The sequence below is a fragment of the Cheilinus undulatus genome, linkage group 14 (genome assembly GCF_018320785.1).
Source record: "Cheilinus undulatus linkage group 14, ASM1832078v1, whole genome shotgun sequence".
In the NCBI taxonomy this organism is placed as follows: domain Eukaryota; kingdom Metazoa; phylum Chordata; class Actinopteri; order Labriformes; family Labridae; genus Cheilinus; species Cheilinus undulatus.
In genome coordinates this window covers 26,712,922-26,738,582 of record NC_054878.1, presented here as the reverse complement: position 1 = coordinate 26,738,582, position 25,661 = coordinate 26,712,922, and the positions used below count along the sequence as shown (strand labels likewise).

Genomic DNA, 25,661 nt, shown 5'->3' with positions numbered 1-25,661 from the left:
TGATTTTAAGTTAGAAAAAAATGTGTGGATACAAACTACATCCACATACTCATTAAGCGGATGTATATATATGATATATATAGATAATAAAATGTTGAAAATATAATGTGAATAATATAGATAAAAATAAGACAATGATATTAATGGATAAAACAGATTAAAATATGTTAGTATTATGTTAGTAAATAAATAGAAAAAATAGTAAAATAGATATAAATTAAGGGGAAAAAAGTAACTTCAAATTTGTAGTCATGAGTATCCTAATAGGCAGAAAGTCTGACTTGTTAATTGAGTGTACTTCTCATTTCAGGTCATTGAAAGTGGATATCTTACTCGTGTCTTTGACACATTTTTTAATGTAGCACAAGCAATACAGATTTTTATCTGTCCCTGTCAGATGAATTTGGCTTACATTAAGTTTAATGAGATCTTTTTGACTGGAAATCAGACAGATATACCAGCATAAAGTTTGGATTTTGTAGCATGCTGCTACAATGAACTTTTTCGCAGTTACTAATGTTATAGTAAGTTGAAGCCATGATAATGTACATTTTGTACGTTTGGTAAGGTAGAAACAGTGATATCATATTCTTTTTACTATTTTATAGTGATGATTAATCTGTAATCCATAATAAACCATTACTTTTGCATTTGATTATTTTTTTCTTAGTGTGCCAAAAACATCTTTCATTAATGCACTTTAAAGCTACTATAAGAACTTTGTAGCTGGTTATGAATCAGACTGAAATATATATCAGTGCCTCTTTATGAACCAGAGAAGCAATTGAGATTGTCAGTTTGAAGATTGATTATTTCTACGTTGTAGTTTTTAGAGCCTAAAACACTCCTGCTGCAGGGTAGCCGTCAAAGGAAGTGATTGACGGCACACTGCCATAAAGGCTTATTGACATTGTCCTACAAATTTCCATGGCAAGTGATATGTTTGATTGATTTAAAAAAAAAAACAAAAACAAACAAACAAACAAACAAAAACCCTCACATACCCATGTGTGAGACAAAGTTTGCAAGAGATGAGATGTACGGCTTTGTCAAGAGGGGGTGCCAAAGTCATCACAGACTAAAACCTCCTTTCAGGAGCTTTAATGTCACTATTTTTACAAACATCTTGTTACCCAAATGATTGATACACTGAACTCTTCACCTAAACTGGCATGAAAAATGTTAACTTGTTGGCAGCCCTGGACTGATTGGTCACTCACAGTAAAAATGCCATGTTAAACAAAAGCAGCACTGTCCAGTATGAGGTTGATTGCTATTTTGGAATTTTAACTGAGCCCTGTAAAAACAACTTGTTTTGAACTGTGATCCAGGCCTGGTTTAGTCCCGTAGACTTGGGTGTAAAAAGAGTACACTGCAGGAAGAGCAGTTACGAGCTGTGAAACACTTAACCCGTTTGTTTTGCTACAGCGCTCATGTGTAACAGGAGGGGAGGAGGGGGAGTGATGTTGGTATTTCAGACAGAGACGAGCAACAGAGATCAGATTGATTGAGTTACACACGCTACACTTGCGTCCTCAGTTCTTGTCGGCCTGCGTCTAATGGTCTTAGCAGTAGGCGACAAAGTGCTGTTTTGTTCCTGCTATTGTGTGGATGTGAATGGAGCAAAGTGACGGACGGGCTGTCCTGAGAGAGAGAGAGAGAGAGAGAGAGAGAGCAGGAGCGAGCAAGAGAGAGCAGCACAAAGAGCAGCAGCTCTGATACTGCGGGGATGTTTGTGAAGTCTCATTTATTCAGCTTGACTATGTAACAGTAATCAAATGAAGCTTTTAGCTGTATATTGTGATTGACTGTTTTCCCAGCCTACATTTGAGCGCTTAAATGCATCAGTCTGGTTGTGGTTTGGATGTGTAATGGTGCCAGGCTGAGTGTGGTGTTTGTCACAGCTTGTTTTGGTTTGGTTTGAATTCTCAGAGAGTTAAATCTACACCTGAGTGGGTGGAGAGAAAACACCACTTCCCGTGGGGTAAATCTGTGTCAACATTGTTTTTTTTTACAGGTTTTTGTATCCCTCTTTTGTCAGCTGTGAAAACATGGCATTAAATACTTGTTAGCTAAACTTTACCCCCCATTAGTGGAGTGTTACACCTGTCAAGCTTTCCATTCCCACACAGTAATAACACTGAGGGGTCATTAATGTCAAACATGAAGACACACAGGCTCCACATTGCCTTCTGTAATAGTTTTGCCATTTTGAAGTGAGAATGCAAGTATATTGTATCAACTGTGGTTGACTAATGAAGCTCACAAAGCTCACTGATTTGATTAAAAATTTCCTCCAAGGAAAACCTTTAATTATTTATAGATGATTTAAAAGAAATTATTTTAAAAGGTCTTTAATATTTAGCTAATGAAAAGGTTTATAAGTACAGTGATTCCCAACCTTTCTTCTTAGCCCCCCCCCCCCCCCCAACTACAAGCTCCCCCCCAAGGACCCACTTGGAAATCCCAACATAATTGGCATGAATATTCCTTTTCTTGCCAAAAGATTCATGTTTAAACTAATTAAGGCCATTAAAAAATGAAGAATGAAAACTACTCGATAATTTCTGAGAAAAAACCAGACTGTAGAAAGAATTGTACAAACCCTGTGTGACGTCAGCCGTCTGCTTACAATAGGTGGACTCAAACAGCTCTTGAAGCCAATCCACACCAGCTTCCATATTGAAATCGTGGTCTCAACCAAACTTTGGATCAACCTAACAGCCTGCCCACTAAGCTCCACTTCCTGTTAGCTAGCTAGCTAGCATTCTGGTTGACAGAAGAGTAGCTTCTGCCTGTTGAGCTATCTGTCAATCACATGAGACGCCCCAATCAGTCTGAGGTAAGGCTTTGCCTAAATATAATCGAAACCATTGTGGTACAAAAAAATTCACCCCCCATACAGTGAGAGCACATGAAGACATTAGCTAATGTGACACGTGCAGCAGAGCTTGGTTTATAATGTTTATAGTGCTTTCTTAAGTAGCTAGCTGTTTAGCTCTTTTGCAACAATCCATATCACTTACACATTTAAATATATTTTGATACAGTAATGTATATAAAAAGTTCCATCTTCATCTGTAGACTTGCAGTCAACTGTTTCATTGTGAAGACTTTGCATCCACTGGACCACTGCTGGTGGTTTTGTGTTTTTCATGGGTCACGACATCAATCCCATGGTTCCAAGACTAATATGTCAGTGCTTGTTGTGGGAGTATTTTAGCTTCACTTTTGTACCAAAGGAGACAAAAATGCATTGTCCATTTGAATGTATATTCAATGCAAAGAAAAAAAGACATGAACACAAGCTAATTAGGCCAACATTATTAGGAAGGGGAAGTCTAAAATAATTACTTTGCTTCTCTCACAATTGACCTCTCTTTATTGAACATATACAATTAGATCACAAAATAATTAATCAGCCACCTGTTTTGAAAGTTGTCACTGACATTGTTTGATTTATATCCTCAAAGTGCACATAGCAGTTCGACCGCAACAAGGAGGACAGTGCATGCACTTTGTGAAAATATGCAGTTCTGTAAGGTCGGTATTCGGTTAGTTTAATTTTCAATGTAATGCACAAGAATTTTATCTTGATCAAATTAGAACTACACAGTTGCAAAAAGTGCTAGCCATATTGTATTTTGTGGTTATTCAGTTGAAACACACTGAAAAATGTTGCTTATTTTAGGGCTTTTTACATTTTTGCCCTTACCACACTAGTGCGGGGGGATAAAGAGAGAACACAACAAAAGATGGCAATGGTTTCATGTATATTTAGCCCAAGCTTGCTTCCCTGAAAAAAGAAAAACAACCTCTTCCCTCAGTTTTCCCTTTCCTTTTCTCCTGGCCACAAAATTACAATGTGCAAATTCATAAACGTATATGCTGTTTTTTCACGCTGGAAATAAACACAACGGTCAGGAGAGAGCTGTAGCGGCGTTGAAGCAGCTTTTTTTATTTATTTGTGTCAAGGGTTTGGGTTCAGTCTCAAGCTATTGTCTGTCTGTGTGCCGGGCTTTACTCAACCACACACTCCCCACCATGCCACTGATTGCTAGTTTAGAGTTGCTCTAACTGCTGTCTGGTCCTTTGGCTAACCTCTGAGGAACCTGGTGGGCGTGTTTGCGATTCTGTGTGTTTGTGGTGTGCCCAGTTCATGCATGTCTATGTTTGGACACTACACAGTGAAAGTATGTAGTCTTTATTTGTGTCGTTGTGTGTCTCTCTGTGCACTTGTTGATGGTGCTCCTGCAGGGGCCTGTGTGGGAAATTTTGCCTAGGGAATATTTGGGACTCTTTTACCGTCAACTTGCGATGTCACTTCCTCTAAATCTGAGGTGGAGAGGAGGGGGTGTGATGCTTAGGTTTATGACTGGGGTCATAGTTGCCACATGACCTGATTTACTCACTCATTAACCCTTTCCACACTGAGGGAATTTCACTCTTATTTCATTCTTAGGATAAGAAGCTCAATCCTACGTATGTCTGTTCGGTGTCATTAAAAACATGAATATAGGGAATGGGACAAATGATTAATATCTCACTGGGTTGACTTGCTCAGCCTGCTGCCACCACGACCCAGCCTTGGATAGGCAGAAAAGACGGACTGAGTAAAAAAATAGACCTAGTTTCATAGTTAATTTTAGTCAAGCAGTTGTTGTGAATGCATGGCCTAAATTACACCAAATTAAAAAATAACCGATGACTTGCCAGCTACTATAAGCTACCACAGCATATGCTAGCAGTCTAGAATTTCTCAGCTAATACTGACGTTAGCTTTGGGAAACGAGACGTCCCCAATTTAGATGTAAAAAAATCAAGGGTCCCAACTTGTATTTTTTGGAGTTTCTGACTTTGGATGTCATATTTAATGCACCAAACTGTTGATTTTAGCTGTCTTAGCTGATGCTAAGTGGTGGGAAAGACACTGTTAAACCTAAAACAAGGGCCCACATATCCCTCTTCAACAATAGTGCACTGCAGCACACTATTAAACTAAATTAATCTAAGCTAAAGTACCCAAAACTACACTAAACTACAGGTACATCTCAAAAAATTGGAATATCAGGAAAGAGTTCAATATTTTTATCACTCATTTCAGAAAGTGAAACCCATAAATATATAGGTGACACAGACTCATTACACATAGAGTGAAATATTTCAAGCCTTTATTTCTTGAAATTCCGATGATTATGGCTTACAGATAATGAAAACCCCAAATTCTGTGTCTCAGAAAATTAGAATATTGTGAAAAAGTTCAATTTTAAAATGTCATGGTGTCACACCCTAACCAGCTAATGAACTCCAAACACCTGCAAAGGCTTCCTGAGCCTTTAAATGGTCTCTCAGTCTGGGTCAGTAGGCTACACAATCATGGGGAAGTGGCTTACCCTCCACAAGGAGGATGAGTCACAAAAGGTCATTGCTAAAGAAGCTGGTTGTTCACAGAGTGCTGTATCCAAGCATATTCATTGAAAGTTGAGTGGAAAGATAAAGTGTGGTAGGAAAAGGAGCACCAGCATAAGCGATAACTGCAGCCTTGAGAGGATTGTCGAGCAAAATCCATTCAAGAATTTGGGGGAGCTTCACAAGGAGTGGACTGAGGCTGGAGTCAGCAAGTCATCAAGAGCCACTACGCACAGACCAATCCAAGACATGGGCTACAAATGTCCCATTCCTCGTGTCAAGCCACTCCTGAACCAGAGACAACATCAGAAGCATCTTACCTGGGCTGTGGAGAAAATATCTGGACTGTAGCTCAGTGGTCCAAAGTCCTTTTTTTCAGATGAAAGTAAATTTTGCATGTCATTTGGAAATTAAGGTCCCACAGTCTGGAGGAAGAGTGGAGAGGCACAAAATCCACGTTGCTTGAAGTCCAGTGTGAAGTTTCCACAGTCAGTGATGGTTTGGGCTGCCATGGCATCTGCTGGTGTTGGTCCACTGTGTTTTCTGAAGTCCACAGTCAACGCAGCCATCTACCAGGACATTTTAGAGCACTTCATGCTTCTTTCTGCTGACAAGCTTTATGGAGATGCTGATTTCATTTTCCAGCAGGACTTGGCACCTGCCGAAACTGCCAAAGGCACCAAAATCTGGTTCAGTGACCATGGTGTTACTGTGCTTGATTGGCCAGTAAACTGGCCTGACTAGAACCCCATAGAGAATCTATGGGTTATTGTCAAGAGGAAGATGAGCGACACCAGACCCAACAATGCAGATGGCCTGAAGGCCGCTATCAAAGCAAGCTGGGCTTCCATTACACCTGAGCTGTGCCACAGGCTGATCGCCTCAATGCCACGCCGCATTGATGCAGTAATTCATGCAAAAGGAGGCCCAACCAAGTATTGAGTGCATAGAAATGGACATACTTTTCAGAAGCCTGACATTTTTATTTAAAATATCTTTTTTTATTGATCTTATGTAATATTGTAATTTTCTGAATTTTGGGTTTTCACTATTTGTAAGACATAATCATCAACATTTCAAGAAATAAAGGCTTGAAATATTTCACTCTATGTGTAATCAGTCTATATAATAAATGAGTTTGTTGGTGGCCTGTACGCCCTAAACCAAAGAAAAGAACAACGCCAGAATAAGCTGATGCCGTATTTAATTGAGCTGTCTTGGATGGATTCATGACTTAGGAATGTGTTTTGGCTTCAAAAGGGGTTACAAAAAACAAGTGTGAAGCAAGTGTGATTCAATCTGTAGCAAACAACACGGCTGTACTTAAGTCAGCAGTTTGTAGCTTCTTCTTCTTACTCTGTCCTTTCTGGTCTTTCTCTCCCACTGGCTCAGCCCTGTCTCACACAACGCTCACACTCACACATGCTTTCTTTCCTTGGTGCATGCTTGTGTCAGGTGTGCTCTGTTTTTCCAGTCAGGGTAGAGAGGAATCTGGGCTAGGGTCCAAGCTGACTATCAACAGCACATTGCCCAGAGCCTTGGACAAGAAGCAACACATCCCCTCCATCTTTACTCCTCCTCTTTCTTCATCTCTACTCCTCCCCCAACTTTTTCTCCTCTCAATTTCACTGTAGCATTGTTTTGCTGTATTTTTGTCCTTGTATATTTGTGTGCATTTTTCTATTACATATACCCTCACTTTAAGGGCAGAAGCCTTAAATTACCCATCTTTTATACATTTTCCTAAGTTTTTCTCATTGTGCTGTCAGTGTTATGTGTGGAGAAATGTTTGTGCCTTCTCTGCTACGGAGGTGTGGAGAGCTTTTTTGGTTTTGTGGTCTCGTTCCAGTCTAACAAGGCTACATAGTGGCCACCACCCTTTAAATGACACAGTTTTTAGCTATTTAAATCAGTGCAGGTTGAGTTATACTGTAAACAAGATCCTTTGAGGACTCCATTCTCCAAGTTTGTTATGATGAATTATTAGCTGGTTTGTACAGACTAAAATTAAAATAAATGCCTACAAATATAAAAGCCTATCAGCAAATGTATACCTTTAAAACAGTCTGAGTATGTCCCCTTGAAATGGTGTCACATTTGTAAGGAACATGCATTTGTGGGATAAGCAGGAGAGCTGAGTATGTGGGTTGTGCCCATGAAAAATTTGCCAAATCTTTTCTGCCAGTTCCAAACAGGTTATTTTGCTGCTGCTATTGACTTCTTTTGAGCTTCTGATGCCCCCAGGTGCAGTCAGGCACCTGAGTGGCAGCACCTGTGAACATGGGCTGTGCTACAGTGGCATGTAGGGGTCTGCTTCAAGAATCAGCATGCCATGTTTAACTAATCTGCAATAGGGTAACTACAAAATGGTGCTCTGCAAAATTGCAAAGTTGGGGCATTATTTAGAGTGAGCCCTAGTACAATCCTCAAACTGAGGGTCTAGTTCCACCTGAGGAGATGTCAGAGACAGGCCGAGTAGTGGGGGTCCCAAGAAGACGACAACCCCAGAAAATTGTTTCCTCACACTGTCAGCTCTTAGGAACAGTAGGCTGCCTTCTACAGATTTACAGTCAAGCTTTGCATGATATGGCCTCTGCCCAGACAACCCAGAACAGACTGCATGCAGCCAATCTCTGGTCCCATAGGGCTGCCAGGAGGCCTGCCATGACTGCCTTTCACCATCAGGCCCATTTGCGCTGGTTTTGGCAACACATGCACTGGAACCTGAACATGTTGAGGAAGGTTATGTTCAGCTATGAGTGTAGATTCTGCTTACAGCAGTTGGACCACGGGGTCAAAGTGTGCCGAGAATGCTATGCTGATTGCTGCATTAATAGAGTAACATCTTTTGGTGGAAGCAGTGTGATAATGTGGGGAAGCATCTCCCTCAATGTCAAAATGAGGCTTGTCATCACTGGAGGCAATCTCAAGTCTGGGACATAACTATAGACTTTAAAATGAATTGGACAAAACCTGTGTGATGTCAGCCGTTTGATTACAATAGGCAGACTCAAACAGCTTTTGAAGCTTATCCGCGGCGGCTTCCATATTAAAATCGCTGTCTCAACTGAACTTTCGATCAACCTAACAGCCTGCCTACTAACTTGACTTCCTGTCAGCTAACTAGCTACCTTCTGGCTGACAGAAAGGTAGCTTCTGCCTGTCGAGCTGTCTGTCAATCAAATGAGATGCGCCAATCAGTGCACAGTGAGGTTTTTCCTGAATGTAATCAAAACAACTTTGGTACGAAAAAATCCACCCCCAGTACAGTGAGAGGACATGAAGACATTAGCTAATGAGACATGTTTGAAATAATCTACTGAACACTTACTTCCTTACTTTTTGTGCTATGTTTATATGTTTGTGTTGACATGTCTAGTACTCAACATCACAGCTCAGTCCTCATCTCAAACATGAAAGCTTATTATTCATGACTAATCAAGAGTTGGTGGTCCAAGACCTTCCTCAATCTTAAACCAGACTGTGTGTTTATTTGTGTGTATTGTCGTCTTCATAATGTTACACTTACCCTGCTGTAATTAAAGTTTTTACAAGTTTCTTGATTCCCACAACATTTCTGTTTTGTGGCAGGGTCTGACAAAAAAGCGTATCCTTGTAAGCACATGTGCCGCCACCACCACGTGTGATTTTACACACTGCCACACTGTACACTACAATGTCTGGCGCTGTGCTGCAGACCGGTAGAGAGAGAGGGGGAGAGGGGAGATAAAAAGAGAAGGAAAGGCCTCCCACACAGGCAGATATGAGACTTAGAAGCTCCATTAGCTCCTCAAAGCCAGCTGCCGGGTTCAGATGGATGTCTGCGTTCGGCTGTTTGATGTCCATTCATCCGTAGCCTCACATCTCTGCCTCTGTCTCCCAGCTTTGCCTGCTGCTGGGCCTCATGGGGCTGCAGTGAGCACAGCTGCCATAACTATAGGATAAAGCTGTCTGCGATTGTATGATTCCTGCCTCCGCTTACACCGCAGCACTGCTGTTTCTGCTGTTATTGCTGGTAATTCTGCTAGTTTGTGTGTGAGCTTAAAAAGAGACTGAATGGATGATAGTACTGTGAATATTAAGTGGGAGGGTTTGACAGGAAAATTGTTTACTGATAAGAGCAACGTGAACTTTTTGCATTCCTGAGTGCTCAAATATGAATAGAGAAGTTTGTTCACAAACCAATGTGTAGATATCTGATCCTTGTTTTTTCATCTCTCCTTACAGCACCCGCTCTTCCTCCCTCTTCTCATCAGCCTCGTCCTTCTCCTCTCCGTACATCTTTGGGAATGGGCCAGCGCCTTGCCAGGGTGCATCTTTCCACCCGATGGTGTAGCCGGCGTCGTGCGAGAGTGAGGAGGGCAGCGGCCAGGTCATAGAGCCCACCCATCCCTCTCTCTCCCTCTCTCCGCTTGCTTGGACTTTGACTTTTGTCCCTTTGACTTCGCCGTGACGTCCAGCCAGCCATGCCCTTCCGGTTGAAGCTGCGGCGCACACGGCGCTACAATGTCCTGAGCAAGAACTACTTTGTGACGCGGATACGCCTGCTGGACAGCAACGTGATTGAATGCACTTTGTCAGTGGAGAGTACGGGACAGGAATGTCTGGAGGCGGTGGCCCAAAGGCTGGAGCTACGGGAGGTGAGGATAAATCTTTACTTGTGTTACTCTGCTCATTGTAGACTCATATCAGCTGATTTGGAGAAAATTTGTAAACCATGATTTTGTTAAGTTTTTTTAGCCTTATTTAAGTGGTCAACTAAATTGTCATTTCTAATGCTGAAGTTACCTGACAGATGCATCCAGTAGGATTTTAAAGCGTCTGTAAGGAGCTCAAACTGCTAATAAAACAGACTGAAATTAATATTAAAGCCTCTAAAGGGCCCACAAAAACAATCGAGATAATTAATGTAAAAATTAACTTTTTCCACTTGATAGTTTTTAATGTCTAAAACTGGAGCCACAGGGTAGGTGTTGGATGAAGCAATTACCCACACGCTGCAGCCTTTTTCTTACATTTCCCATGGCAATAATTAATGGAAAGTGGTACGTTTAATATGAAAACATGACTAAAACTTGAGGGAACCGAAACAGGAAAGTGATAACAGTTTTGTCAACAGGGGGCGCAAACAACAACAAAAACAAAAAATTTCTCATAGGAGCTTTAATAAAGTCACGTTTTTGACCAGCTTGAATCTAAATCTGTTGGAAACATAGAAATCTATTTTTGTAGACCTATAGTCGACTAAAGAAAAACTTGGTCAACCAAAATGACACCCACATACTGACCAATCGATCGGTCTTCAGGTAACAAAAAATCTTGGTCAGATGAGAGCTTATTGACCAACCGACTGACCAACCAACTCAGAGGTGTCAGCCTTAGATTTTTGAGGGCACTGAAATGATGTAAATGTATAGATTTTGAAAACTGATTAAAAATCGGATATTTTTCAGTGATTTTAAGTTGCAACAAATAATAGTCCCCTTTTTTCCCTTTTCAGTCCACAACAAGTTCATTTTTTCATGGTCAAATTCATATCATAATCTTCAATCTACCTTTAAAGGCAGGTCTGTGTCTAAACAGGAAGTCAGTTGCCTTTAGTTTAAGACAGTAGAAAAATCCAAAATGGCATAAAAACAGCTTTGAATGCAAAATAGTGGAATTTTCAAGGATGTGATTAATCACAATTAACAGCAGAAATCCTAAGATTAATTGTATTTAAATTTAAATCATATGACAGCCCTAATAAATAATTATAATAATAGTTGTATGCATTGTTTATATATAAAACAAATGGATATGGGAACTTCTATCAAATACTTAGACATGTTTTTTATTCAAAAATCACATAAAAATAAATAGTTCAGGAAGAAAACTGTCATTATTTATACACAATGTAGTCTAACAGAGCCCTAGTATAAAAAGGGATAGATCTGTACTCTGTTGTAATTCCCAATATCTTTTTTAATACCACCCACCCCATGCTAATCGGCCCATATTAGAAATACACGCTTTTACATTAATGAATGCTGTGCCAGATTGTGCGTGTGTTTCTAAGTCCATGCTTGCATGTGTTAATCGCCACGCGTCTGTCCCCACACCCAGTGCATGTCCGCCTGCCCTCTGCTGTCTCTCTCCTGCGGGGTCCTTGTCCGTCTCTAACGAAGCGTGGCTACCTCTGTCCTCTTTTCTCTGCAAAAGAAAGAGATACAGCTCATCCCCCTCTCGTACTCCACCCCTCCTGCTATCCATGCTTTCCCTTTCTCCCTGTTTGTCTCTTTTATTCTGCTGCTTTTTCCACCTTTCCTTCAACTTCCACCGAGACTTGTCCTCTATTGTGATGTGGTGTTAGGGTAGGGGATTTCTGTGTGACATTGATGGGGCCGTTTGTTCACACACCAGAGGAAGAATGTGTCTGTTTGGTTGTTTAGAGTTTGATGAATACGAGTGTCAGACTGTAGTCAGTGACAGAGAGAGAGGGGTGGTGCACTTGTGCGTACTCACACAGTGTTGTGGTATTTGCCAGGTGTCAGTGATGTTATAAATAAGGTGTTGTGACACCTCTGCTCCGGTCGCTGTCTGTTCTTTCATGCTATATAAGGACTCTGTGAGTGAATGTGTGCTTCCACCTGAATTTCATCTCCATTGCTGTACCGCCCTTCTGCTTGTGTGCATTTGCATGCGAGGAAGAAGTATTAGTGTATTTGAATGAGTGTGTGCATGCCCTTGCAGCTGCAGCTTGCATCTTTACGACTTTTGAAAGTACAGTTGGATGAAACAGGTGTGCTCAAATCTTTGTGATACTATGAACACTCACACTTGCACGTAAAGCCAAAAGAACGTCACAGTGTTCATTTAATTATAGGGTAAGCCATCAGTAGTGTAGCCGCTTCACCTGCTCAATATAATGTTCAAACTTTGCTCGGTATTTGTTTAGGAGACAAAAGCCATTGGTGAGTTCTGATGCCCAGGCCTACAGATGATGCATATGTGCTGGATCAGGAGCATTGGTGCTAGCGTCTTGGCTAATAATTACTTCATTTTAGAGCTGAAGTGTGTCAAACTGTTATTGGGTTCTGAAGTTGAGATTGTTTATTTGTGCCACTTTTTAACCATTTTTCCCTACCAATTTTTGCCACTATTATTTGCAAATTTTGATCAGTTTTAAGCCATTTTTGCCTCTTTCCACTCATTTTAGCTCATTATAAATCCAGTTTCAACACCTACTCTGCCCATTTCTAGCCTCTTTAACCCTTTTTTGCCCATTTTAAAGTCCATTTTAACACCTTTTATAACATTTTCTTTGCCATTTTGCACCCATTCTTGTTAGTCTTCATGTATTGTTGCCTCGGTTGACCCATTTCTGCCCCTATTAATCCACTTTTTAGATAACCTTTAAGCCCATTTTTGCCCCATTTTAATTGCATTTAAATGTTTATAACAACCATTTTTGACACATGAAAAACTTTCTGCCTCATTTTAACCCCTTTTCATTGATTTTTGCCATCCAATTTTTTGCCACTTAAATCCATTTCCCTACCTTCTCTGCCCATTTTTGCTACTTTGCACCAATTTTTGCCTCTTTTTACCCATTTTTCCCCCAATTTTCATCCCAATTTACCTCAATTTCTGCCCATTTCAGCCACTTTGACCATTTTGAACCTCTCTGCCTATACTTGCCTCTTTTGACTCGTTTTACCATTATTAACCCTTTTCATGCCAATTTTTGCCCACTTTAACTACATTTCACTGTTTGTTAACCTCGTTTTGCAACTTTAAGCTAATTTTTGCCTCTTTCAACCATTTTTTCCACTTTTATCCATTTTACACAATTTTCCACCCATTTCTGCCACTTTTGACCCATTTTGCCACTCTCCTCCTATTGTTGCCTCTGTTGACTCATTTTTACAACTCTTAAGTCCTTTTAATCAAATTTTAAGCCCTTTTTTCAGTTTTAATCACATTTCACGGTTTGTTGTGTCCCTTTTTTCCACTTTTAAACCCTTTTTTACTCTTGAAACTCTTTCTCACTATTTCTTTTGATGTGCTTTGCCACTCTTAACCTATTTTAGCCACTTTACACACGCTTTCACCACTTTAAACCCATATCTGCTACTTTTCAAAGTCTAAATCACCACCTTCTCTGCCCATTTTTCTTTCTTTAATCTGTTTTTTTTTTAACTGTGTAATGCAAAGGGATTTACATTTTTTGGAAGGTTAAGTTATATACTACGGCATAGGTAAATGCTGCTTTGAAATGGATGAAGATTTTCCTGACCTCTGTTGACCCCAAATATCCCCAGATATCTCTTCCCTTTATCCTTCCTTATGGGCGGCCATGTTGTTGCCTACAGACACTTCTGCAAATGGCAGTGTCACCTTTAACCAGTGACTGCCTTAACCAAACTGTACATTTGCTTATCCTTGAGATTTTGTTTGCTCATTCATAGTTTGCAGACAGTGATAAGAAAGAATGGCAAATGTTAAAATTATGTCCACAAAAAGGCGAGCTTTGTTCAAAGTCTTAATAAGTAACTTGTGGAGAGACTGTCAAGTAAAATACCTAAGCCAATCATTATTCTAAGCTGTTTTAAACAGACTATTTTAAATCCATAATGTATGAGATTGATTATTCCCAGTAATTTCAAATGTTAAGTTGGTTGATCTAATCGCCTGCCTAATGTTTTTGTTGTCTTCACGGCTAAATTGTGTTCCTATCTAGGATTTGAATCCCTTGACAAAATAAGTGGCATGAGATGACGTTTCATTGAAATTGATCAAGATAGGCTCATTTCCACTGTCTTATCTCCAGTGGCTCTGGTCATTTTAACAGAGTTAGGCTTGTGACGTCAAAACCTTGATCAGATTTGAAGAAGAAATGTGTGCATGCAGTATACCAGCTGCTTACTTAATCGCCTCTCTTCTCTGCTTACTTCTCCTAGATGTAGTTCTCCACTCATTTTCCATTTCAACTCACCTCTCTTCATCCATTTAAACCCCATTTTCTCATCCTAATACTTCTTCTTCTCCAGTTTTTTAACCTCTCTTCATTGAACACACATGGCTTGTTTTTTTGTTTGCCATCACCCCAGCCCACTTCTACCCTCCTCTGTCCTTTCCTTCTTTTCCTATTGTCTCTTCCTATTTTCTCCGTGACTTATGCAGCCAACTCACTCATCTTTTGTCTCTCTCTTCCATCTTCAGACCCATTACTTTGGGCTGTGGTTCCAAGGAAAGACTCAGACCCCGGCCCAGCGCTGGGTGGAGCTGGAGAAACCCCTGAAGAAGCAGCTGGACAAGTTTGGCAATGAACCACTGCTCTTCTTTGGAGTCATGTTCTACGTGCCCAGCGTTTCCCGGCTGGAGCATGAAGCCACCAGGTAAACAGCGCTACTTATTGTTACTGCCATACGCTCACAATGAAAATGCATCATGCTTTTACTATACAGGTACATTCAGTTACATCAGCCAAAAAAATAGCAGAAGTCCCCTGAAATAAATTATTGTTGTTATCCCTAAAGCATTACTCTCGGATTTAAGTCTTTAAACAGATAATTTCCTCAAGGACCAGATCCCTGCGTTAGATCACTGAATCTAAAAATACAAACAAATTCATTCAGGTGTTGCAAATAGCTCCAGCAGGAGATCCCAACTAGGGACGGACTAAGTACTCAGAAATGTCCTTAACTTTTTTCTTTTTAATTTCTGGGCATGGCAGCATACTTCATTTTACAGGAAGTCCCTTATGTAACTAAAAAACCCTTCACGATAAAATGATCCTAAAGGCCTTCAGAAAACATAAGGGGCTGCTAGACATGGCCGTCCTAACAATACACAAAGGTGTAAGAGGCATTTTTCACAGACTAGTAAGCATGAAAATTAATGCTAATACTTTTGACTACTACAGTATAATCTTCAGTATGTAGAAAAATGTTGTCTTTTCTGTAATTTTATCGTGAACGTTGTTATTTCGATGCATTACTAACTTCCTGTATACAAGGTATTGTTCCACTATTTGTCTACGATTCTTTGCTGTAGTCTCTATGCTGAAAATAATAATAACCCCTGAATGACATTTCTGAGTGCTGACTCATCTGCTTTGGTCTTGCACCTTTAGAGGTCAAGTTGTTTCAGTGTGCTCCTGTTTTGAGTTCACAATAAGTGTGAGTAGAGTTCAATTTTTCCCTTTTAATTTTTCAAAATAAAATCAAGGACTTACAAATGGAAAAAAATGAATAGTTGGGCTACAAACACAATTTATTGTTTGTCTGAAAATAGTTTAATAATAGTTTAATTCAACAATAAAGTACCAGTCAACATGATTCATTATGAGATTTTCCTACTGGTATTTTCTCTGAGAATTTCTTAAAGTTCTCCACACTTATGTCTCAACTGTCCCAACTTTTTTTTAAACCTGTTTAATTCAGAATGGTCATAAAATAGTCTCAGTTTACTATTTACATGCTTTCTTTGTGCTATTATTTTAAGTTAACATAGATTTTTTAGTTTTACGCAATGTCCCAACTTTCAAGGAAACAGGATCATTCTCCCTGCCAGACAGGGCTTCAGCAACAGTCATGCTGACGCTGATTAATAACATGTACATCAGTGTCACAATGTGCATGTAGGAATGTAGAGCTTGATTTTTGCTTCCACTTTTCTGCACTGATTCCTGGAAGTCATTTATGTGTGCATCTTTCTGTACAGAACATTTCTGCTGAAATTTACAACCAATATTTTGGCTATAAAAATCTGCCTATATCAGCAGTAAATATTGACCATAGGAAGTTTTTGGCATTTTAGGTTGGTAGAGCAGAACTACTTCAGCTGAAGTCTTTCTTTATCAATCATCATCTCTTACACTTTAAAGTGTGTCTTAAAGACTTGTTCATGCTCAAACTTACAATTTTGTATTTTAAGGACTAAGGTTTTAGGTCCAAACTACATTTAAATAGCTGTTTTGGTATTGGTATTTGCTGAACTTATTTTGTGAGTATCGGCATATTGGATATGGGTAAAAACTCATCCTCACATGAGGCTCCTGACATTTTTCTGAAGCTCTCAGGATGAATTTACCTGGAATTTTTTCATGCCTGCACAGTAAGATTTATTGAGCTAATGCATACATTTGGTGAGAAATATTTAGGAAAATTTATCATGAGTGAGCAAGCAAGTAGGGGTTATGTTTGACATGTTTGCATTACCATTATTAATGCCATGCATGAAATAAAGTAGCGTCATACTCTTCTGCTTTCCAGTATGCTCTATTCCACTACTTTCGATTATTTCCATTATTGTGACAGTCTGTGTTGCCTTGTCCACCATATGACCCCCCCCCCCAATCCAGTGTGACAGTAGTAGGGACATGTATGTCCAGTGTACAATCGGAGCATAGCCTGCAAGATTAAGAGCAGGGTAACTCATCTCCTTGTTGTGCCAGCCAGCTACATTCTTTGAAAATGACTGACAATTAAGCGGAGATTCTTGTGGATTAACTTTCACGAGGCTTATGTCCAGTCAGTGTGAAGATGGTGATCAGGCTAGGGTGTATTCATCCTCAATGGCAGCCATTTTTCTCCTTAATCCAGTTTATGTGTGTATATGAGAGGATGAGTGTGGATGAGCATGTTAGTTATGTGTGAAAAGGGCATCCAGGGGTCAGGGTGTAGTGGACAGTCTGCAGTCTCAGATTCCTTCTCACACAAGTCACACACTCTGCAGGTCTGCCTCACACTGAGCTACTGAATTTGCGGCTTCTGCTTGGCTGGATGTGGGAAAGGTCGACTGCAGGTCAAAGCTTGACGTTTTTTGACGCTGGAGTTGGTTTGAAGTTCAGTTTGAGTGAGAGTGATCCGCTTATGTTGTTGAATATCTTCTGTTTTTAAGTATTTGCCTAAAGTATGAAAATAATGAGATATTAGTGTACTGGTGACTGACTTTTTCACTCACCGTGTTGATAGTTGGGTGAGTTGTGTTTATCTGTGGGTTCAGTATAAAGGAGCAAGGATCTGGTCTGCTAGAGGGATGGTATTCCAGGAAACCCCTGCAGGCTTTTATGTTGTGTGGGTACTGTGTTAGTGTGTCTACGGGGGTTATGGGGTTGAAGGGGTTAGGATGGGGCCTTAGGGGCAATTTAGGGAACAATGGTCGCCTCTTTTTCTCAAGCCCCCTCTATTTTTCTAACAATCCCTGTACATAGTGTCACCCCAGCTCCTCTTTATCAAGAGCTGATCTCCACATCAATCTGGTCCCTCATTTTTTACTCTCCTACTCCTCCTGGTCCCCTCCATCCTCTTTTTTTTTCTCTCTCTCTCTCTCTCCCTCTTTCTTCTTCTCTGTTAGTCAGGAATGTTGGCACAGCCGTCCAGCGTAGGAGGCGGACCACACATTCCTCCCAGCAGAAGTGCTGGGGGTAAAGGGGAAGGTGGGGGGTTTGGAGGGGGGAATGTCTGGTTTACAAAACACGCACACGCACACACTCACACTCTCTCACCTCACACACCTCGCACACTCCCTCAAGGAATCCTCTCAAAAGCCAGCTGCAGCCCTGTCAGAGGAGTTAGTCACAATACACCACATTGTAAGAACATACACGCGCCCCGAGGCGAGCTTTTCTGAAAGCCCCTTCCCCTCTTTTTCCTACACATCAAGTCAAAAGCAATCTTCACAACTTTTATGATAAAGTTCAAAACACATCTTTTTTATCACCCAGGCCTATCAAAGGCTCAAAATATCTCTACAGGCAAGGTTTGTTCTTTAACAACCTGTGTTTTCCTTTGAGAAGTCCTTCAATTGGAACCTCTTTTGAAATTGAAAATAATTTATTGACTGGAGGTTTTTTGGGGTCAGAATCATTGAAGCTGATCTTTGCTTTTTTTACACACCTGGTCAGAAAAAGGGGGAGGGGCACATAAAGAAAAATGGCAGAGGTTGGAGACAAGAGGGGACAAAGGAAGTAAAAGTTTGGCAAAGAGGCTTGACTTAGTTTCTACATTGTTAAATATGTGGTTTAAGCTCAATGCCTGCATGTTTTAACTGAAGCTTATACTAAAATATGTGACAAAACTTTTCTTGTTTTAAAGGTAGTAGTTTATGGATTTATATGTTTAGGATGTAAGGGCCTATATTTGTCATGTCACTAAACCATAACCTTGCAAAGCTAAGGGTAGATAACTGCAAAGGGTTTCTTGGCAGAAAATACAATGCGCTTCCAATGTTTTGCGCTTCTACTGACCATCTACATCAAGAGTTTGATTCACTAACTGCTGACCTAATCACCTAGCAATGCAGTTCCCTTTTGCAATTATTTGTGATACCAAATGGGTCATGAAGAGCGTGTTATTGCAATGGCTGCCAGTTTCACAATTAGACAGCTCATGAAATTTCATCCCTGCTGGATAATCCACAGTCAACTGTAAGTGATAAAATTAGAAGTTGAAGCATTTAGGAACAACAGCGACTGAGCCACAAAATGGTTTGACCATGGAAAATCATAGAATGCTGTCAAGGACAGTTAAGGCGCTTGGTGTGTAAAAGTAGCCAACACTGTACTGATTCCATAGCTGAAGCGTTCTGAACTCCGTTAATGTAAACACAAAAACTGTGCGGTGGGAGCTTCATGGAATGGGTTTTCATGGCTGTGCAGCTGCATGCCAGTCTCCCATCACTGAGTCTAATGTCAAGCGTCTGGTGTAGTGGTGTAGAGCACACTGACACTGGACTGTGGAGCAGTGGAAACATGTTCTGTGGAGTGACGAATCACACTTCTCTGTTTGGCAGTTATATGGTCGAGTCTGGGTTTGGCGGATGCCTGTCTGACTGCAGTTTGTTTGAAGTTTGGTGGAGGAGGGAAAATGGTATGGGGTTGATTTTCAGGTTTGGGCCAGGCCCCGTATCCCTTAATGCTTCAGCATAGCAGGACATTTTGGACAATGCTATGCTTCCAACTTTGTGGCAACAGTTTGGGGAAGGCCCTTTCTATTCCAACATGACTGTGCCCCAGTACACAAAACAAGGACTATAAAGGCATGGTTTGCTGAGCTTGGTGTGGAAGAACTTGACTGGCCTGCACAGCACCCTGACTTTTTTTTTTTTTTTTTTTTTCCCAATCACCCTCCAAGATTTTTTTCTTAAATTTTGCCCTTTCCAAACACAGACTATGGACAGTTTCCTAAAAGGTCGGAAATACAGCTTAAACAATGTGATTGTGTAACAGCATATCTGGTGTGTCAGGTCAACTAAACCCTTTTAAAATGAACTTCAGAACAGTCTGGTATTTGACTTGATTCAAATTGATAAATTTCTCAGCAAGTAAACATTTCAGGTAAAACAACTATTAAAAATGCTTTGTGGACCAGCTGATATTATTTCCAGTAAAATCAACTGTAACTGATTTCCAGAAACAAAAAACACACTATTGCTTCAGTCTCCTCTGAGTAAAAGTCATGTAATGTCTTTGAAGTTCATTGTTTGACTGATGTGTAACCTGAAACTAGATCTCTTTTTCTTCCTGCCCATCCATTCATCTGTTTCTCCTTCTTCCCTGCCTTCACGCAGCTGTGAAAATTACCGTGAGCAGGGGGCTAAACTCTGTTTGTGTATCTGCATGAGTGTGTATGTGTGCACATACTGGCTTCATACTGAAACCAATAATCCAATTAAAAAGCAATCAAGGCAGTAATTCAAGAAAGGTGGAGCACATTTAAACGCTGTGGAGTTCTCCTAAAACACACAACTATTCAGTATTCCTAGCAACATGTAGCTTTGCATGTTTCTGTCAGTGTTTGGTAAACCTCGGACAAACTTTGTGTTTTAGTGGAGTCTTCCCTGAGTTTTATTCTTGAACCCACATCTTTGTGCATCATGTTGATCATGATTTCTGCAACAACTACACATGGAAGACATATTCAACCTGATTTCAGTTTACACTCCTTAACTGTTTTGAATACTGCTGGAGGCCTTACAAACAACATTCTTATATATTTGTACAACTGTAAATAGTACTGTCATAGCTTTGTGTGTTAAACTTTACACCTCTTATTCTGCTGAGTCTATAGTGAATATACTACAATATACTTAATTAAAATACTAATTAAAATACTGATTAAAAATCATAAAAGGGATAGAAAACTTGTGACCAAAAAACAATGGTTAAAATAATCCAGGACCAGACACTGAAGATGGTATAGTCTACACCCTGAAGAAGATGCTAGCCGAGTGCATTGGTGTAATTTTAATCTTTCTAGCTCTATTAATATAAGATCTTTTAGATTATTCAATCCATCTTGAGTGGCTGGACTTGGATTATTTTTGCCCATGTATTTGGTCATATGTTACAATGTTACAATGTCATTTAGCAGACACTTTTATCCAAAGCAACGTACATTTGAGAGCAAGAACAACACAAGCAAAGATCTAGACAAGAAGAAACAACATCAGTAAGTGCCACAAAGTGCCTCAAGTCCAATTGGACGCAGGTGCTGCCATGCAGTGTTAAAGGAAAAGCACACAATGTATACAAGTTTGTTTATTTATTTATTTATTTATTATAAACATCAACAATGAAACAACCAATAATCAATGTGTGACCTCTCATCATCACCATCCATTAAATTGTCTTCACAACAACTAATAACCAAAGTACCAAATGCTAGGTCACTCACAAAGAGGTGGGTATAAAAATCTCAGAAGTAGTGCAGGGCAGTGCAAGCCAAATGTACTGCAGTTGATAGACTCATTCTACCACTGGGGACAACAGTGGAAAATAGTCTAGCTAAGTGCATAGTGTTCTCTAAAGAGCTGGGTCTTTAGCTTTCTCTTGAAAGTAGAGAGGGACTCTGTGGATCGAATGGAGCTGGGTAATTCATTCCACCATTTAGGGACAACAGAAGAGAAGAGTCAGGCTAGTGGCAAATCGGCAGGACCGAGCAATCGAGGCCACATGAACCTTGAAGTTTAGCTGGTCATCAATAATGATACCCAGATTTCGGGGAGACTTAGTGGGCATGAGATTATTTGATCCAAGCTGGATACTGATCTGTGGTTCCACAGTGGGATTGGCAGGAACGATAATAAGCTCAGTCTTGGACAGGTTGAGCTGAAGGTGACATCCCCTCATCCATTTAGAAATATTAGCAAGGCAGGATGAGGTCTGAGCTGAGACAGTTGTGTCATCTGGTGGAAAGAATAGGAAAAGCTGTGTATCATCTGCATAGCAGTGATAAGAAAAGCCATGGGAGTGAATGATTGCACCAAGTGAGGTAGAGGATAAGGGGGAAAAGTAGGGGATCAAGCACTGACCCTTGAAGCACCCCTCTTGATAAGCCATGCAGTTTGGACACTTCTCCCCTCCAATGTTTTCTGTCCATTTTATGAAGTTTCCCCTTCCTTGAGTAGAGGTGGCTTGAGGTACACCAGAAGCGCTCTAGTTTAATTTCTTTCTACTGATAAAAAATGTTTGCTTTGAAGATACATAATACTGACAGTGACTTTCTTGGTTAATGACTCAAAAGCCTGATTTATTCTGTTGATCTGTGTTGAATGTACGGCCTTTGTAGCCCTACGTAGAGGTCTATGAACATTGTTGGCATCCTCTTCCTCATAAATGTGACAGTGTCAAAAAGATGCAGACAGCAAGGTCTGTGATTGGTCCACTGGGTAGCATCAGGCCACTGTCAGTCTCTACAGGCTTATTATGTGTTCTCAAACACATTCATCAGATCTGCTTGCAGACATCTAAACATATTAGAAGTGCATTACCTTATCCATGTCTCTTCTGTAGCAGAACTTTTCTTCACCGTAATGATTGGAATATAACGGCTCCTCAATATCTTATAACCCTAGTTCCGACATGATGAACTGGGCATACACTGTGCAAATTTTATCCAATTTAGCCATAAATTTTGAGTGTATAACTCACTTGGAAGTTGCACCAACTTTGGATTGTGTGCCATTTTTTGTACTGTGTACAGAAGGATACTCAACAGCCCAACCAGCTGCTCCTGACTGGTCTGATGGATTTCTGAGATGTTTGATATTATAGTCATACGACTCCAGACAGCTCCCACAGTGAGAGCAGAATGAACAGAACCCTCAACTATGGGGTATTTTTTCTTTGGTAAACTGTCAGAACCTGGTTCTGTGTTTTTTAAAATACCCAAAAATCCATAAGGTTTTAGCTTATGGACACTGCTATCGAGTCTCACAGGCTCTGTGAAGTAACGTCATTTTAATATTTAACTGTTGTAAAAACATTCATCAGGGGAACATAAACTTAAAGCACATCAATATTGTGCATCACCAGAATGCACCTTCAACTCTCGGCTTGAGGAAAAAAGATGCTGCTTGCGAGACGCATGTAATCGTATCCAACTGCGCTGGGAGTAACTGCTCTCATACCTCTCTTTAGCTGCTTCAGAACAATTTTCTTCTTCAGCTGCTCAGATAAATGCTGAAAAGTGCTCCAAAAATTTGTAGCAATTCCTGTTTGTTAAAAGTAGTAATGCAATGTAGAAATCCGTGGTAGAATCGGCAGAATTGAAGTTAATTAGCAAACTTAACAAGCTGAAAGACTAAAATATGATGCGTTCAGGTAACCTCAGTAAATTATGTTATGATGTGTTCAAGTGTCACATAAAAATGGGAAGATGTTGTTTTTGGTAAGAAACCTTAATGAATACAGCTGTGATTATAAAGAATGTGTTTATATTTGAGGGATATAAAATAGACGTTACAGACTGAATCATAGCTTTTTAACACAAGCTCTACTCAGCTAAGACCACCTCGTGTGTAAATATTTGTAAGTATCAATAGTAGTATTGATAAGGTAAATGTGCAGTCTGTTAGTTAATATGTGTGTATACCATCATAAATCATTTGCAGAGTTTCAGCTATTGTTTTAATCCCTTACCAACTCTTCTATATCACTCACTATTTTACAAACTTAAAATCCCGTAACACCTTTTCTTGCTTTCCACATTCAGTTCTTTGCATTGTATTCTTTCCTCCTCCTAGAAAAGTTGTGTGTGGTTGTGGTCGTCTGTTCTTCTGGCCTCTCTGAGATGGGGGGGGGGGCAAAGTGGCCCAGAAAGAGAAAGTAAAGAATCTAAACAGAGAGCTGTTGACCGGAGCGAGGCCAGCTGGTCCCAGCGGCCCCCCAAGGCTAAGAGCACCAACAGCCTTGAAATCCTAGCTTTGTTCAGCTAGTTATCGCCAAAACACACACACACACACACACCCACACACACACATGTGCACACACAGTTGTATTCTGTTGTACCCCTTGCTGATTCACCACATTTCAAAGTGAAGTCCTCGGCCTCCCACACAAGCTGCCTGGACCCATCCAGGGCTGTGGGGGTGGTTGGGGTCATACTACTGCATATGAGGAGGGGGTGTGAGCATATGTACACACTTGCACAGAGTCATGCATGCATGCATGCTGCACATATGCTAGCAGACTTGCTGTCCGGGCCACTTGGACATCTGGCAGCACATCCTGAGCGGGGCTTGAACATGCGTGGGCATATGAAAGGCTCTTTGTGTCTGTGTGGCTGCCTGGATGCATTCAGAGCACTCACTCATGGAAGTCACAAGTCACTCTGCTAAGCAAGGAAACCTCTACCTCATGTCTGTTTGTGCATATTAACCTATTATTACTGGACAGTGATGTCATTATGGCATATATGCCAGGTGTGTGCCAGCATTAAGATGTCTATGTGGACTGGTATTAGTAAAGGCTTTGTGCAGTACTCTATAATCACTGTTAATGTGATAATATACAGATTAGGGATTGGATTTTTTAAATATTGAGACAAAAACTTTAGCAAGTTGTTTCTCTCCAAATGGGACATATGTACATTTCTCTGTGATCTAATCCTTATATATGCAGCAATGTTGACTAAATATGTGATATTTTACAACTCCTCCAGACTCCTGTCAATATTGTTTTAAGCCATATGCATTGCATTAAATTTGCATCCGCCTTAAATGTTGGGCACTTGTTTATTGAAATTCAAGTTAATGTCTATAAATGGTAAATTTGAACATACAAGTGTCATGAGAATAAAAATAAAGACACAAACTAGCCTTGACGTGAAGTGTGAATAAGGAAATGAGACTACCAGAAGAAAGAAGGGGCTGGTTTCAGCATTTCCTACAGAATGGCGCAATGCTAAGGTGGTAGGGATGGCTATTGGCCTGCCTCAGTCTTCTCATTTTTTTTTTTTTTTTTTTTTTTTTTTTTTTTTGCTGCTGCACTTTTGATAGTATTCATTGAAACATAAAGCTTGTCTTTGATTGTGTTGTACTTTTTAGCATCAGCACAAAGCGGTGCTACTATGCTAATCTTGCCAACAAACATTTTGACCAGAACAATTTGTTGATGTTTTTTTGTAACTATAGTGAGACAACACTGTAAATGGAGACCAAATGGCAACTAAAATAATAACATTACCTTGATTTATAATGCCCTGATTGCTTACGGCAGCAAATAGCAGTACCATTGGCATTCCAGGGGCGGAGCTAATGGTGGCCAGGGCGGACAAGGGCACCTGAAATCTGATTGGCCTCCCAAAAAACCCTGAAATGAATGGCTGTTTGCTTTTTTAGCCATAAATTAGCAAAAAATTTTTTTGGGGGGGGGGGGGGGGGTTTTTTAATTTATTCAGATTGGACAGATTAGGAGAGACAGGAAATAAAGGGACATAGAGTAAGGGAAGGCACACACCAAGCAACGCTGCAACCAGGGAGTGATCCTTTGATCATTGTGTTTAGGACTATAGCCTCTTTATATGAGCACATGCTCTACCAACAGAGCTAAACTGGTGCCCCATTAACCAGGAATTTAAGCACACTCAGTCACTTATATCCAAGCCTACATCGGTACTAACTTTAATGTCAAGGTGAGGTATATGAAAGGGCCCCACCATCCTGGTATTTTTCTGTATGAGGCCCTCAGCTGAAAAAGTTTGGACACCCCTGCACTAGTGGATGTGTCTTTAGCGTGCAGAGATGGCAGTCATCATTATTCTCCATATTTGAAAGGGTTTGCTCTTATTGCCAGGTGGAAATGTTCAAAATCTCACATTTTCCGAGACTTGCATGAGTATCTTTTTGTCATACATGTCTTATTTGCCCCACATATGCAGAAAAATAAACCAAAGAAAAATTGCCTTACCTAAATTAAATGTTAATCAGTTTATAACAGAAAACCAAAATATAAGACTGATAACATTTACCTGCATGCCCAAGTT

At 40.3% G+C, this 25,661-nt stretch overlaps 1 protein-coding gene across 4 annotated transcripts in view; it reads left to right on the top strand.

Annotated features, from left to right (window-relative positions):
* The window catches only part of LOC121521024 (tyrosine-protein phosphatase non-receptor type 14-like), a 63,763-nt gene that overhangs the window by 11,045 nt on the left and 27,057 nt on the right, over positions 1-25,661 (top strand). For 3 of the 4 annotated variants that reach the window (XM_041804726.1, XM_041804727.1, XM_041804728.1), the window contains 2 exons: positions 9,637-10,049; positions 14,614-14,789. In XM_041804726.1, the coding sequence (XP_041660660.1) occupies positions 9,876-10,049; positions 14,614-14,789 (350 nt within the window). In that variant the 5' untranslated portion in view covers positions 9,637-9,875. Of the gene's footprint in view, positions 1-9,287; positions 9,425-9,636; positions 10,050-14,613; positions 14,790-25,661 lie in introns of those variants that run through there. The other variant, XM_041804729.1, reaches the window with a different exon arrangement.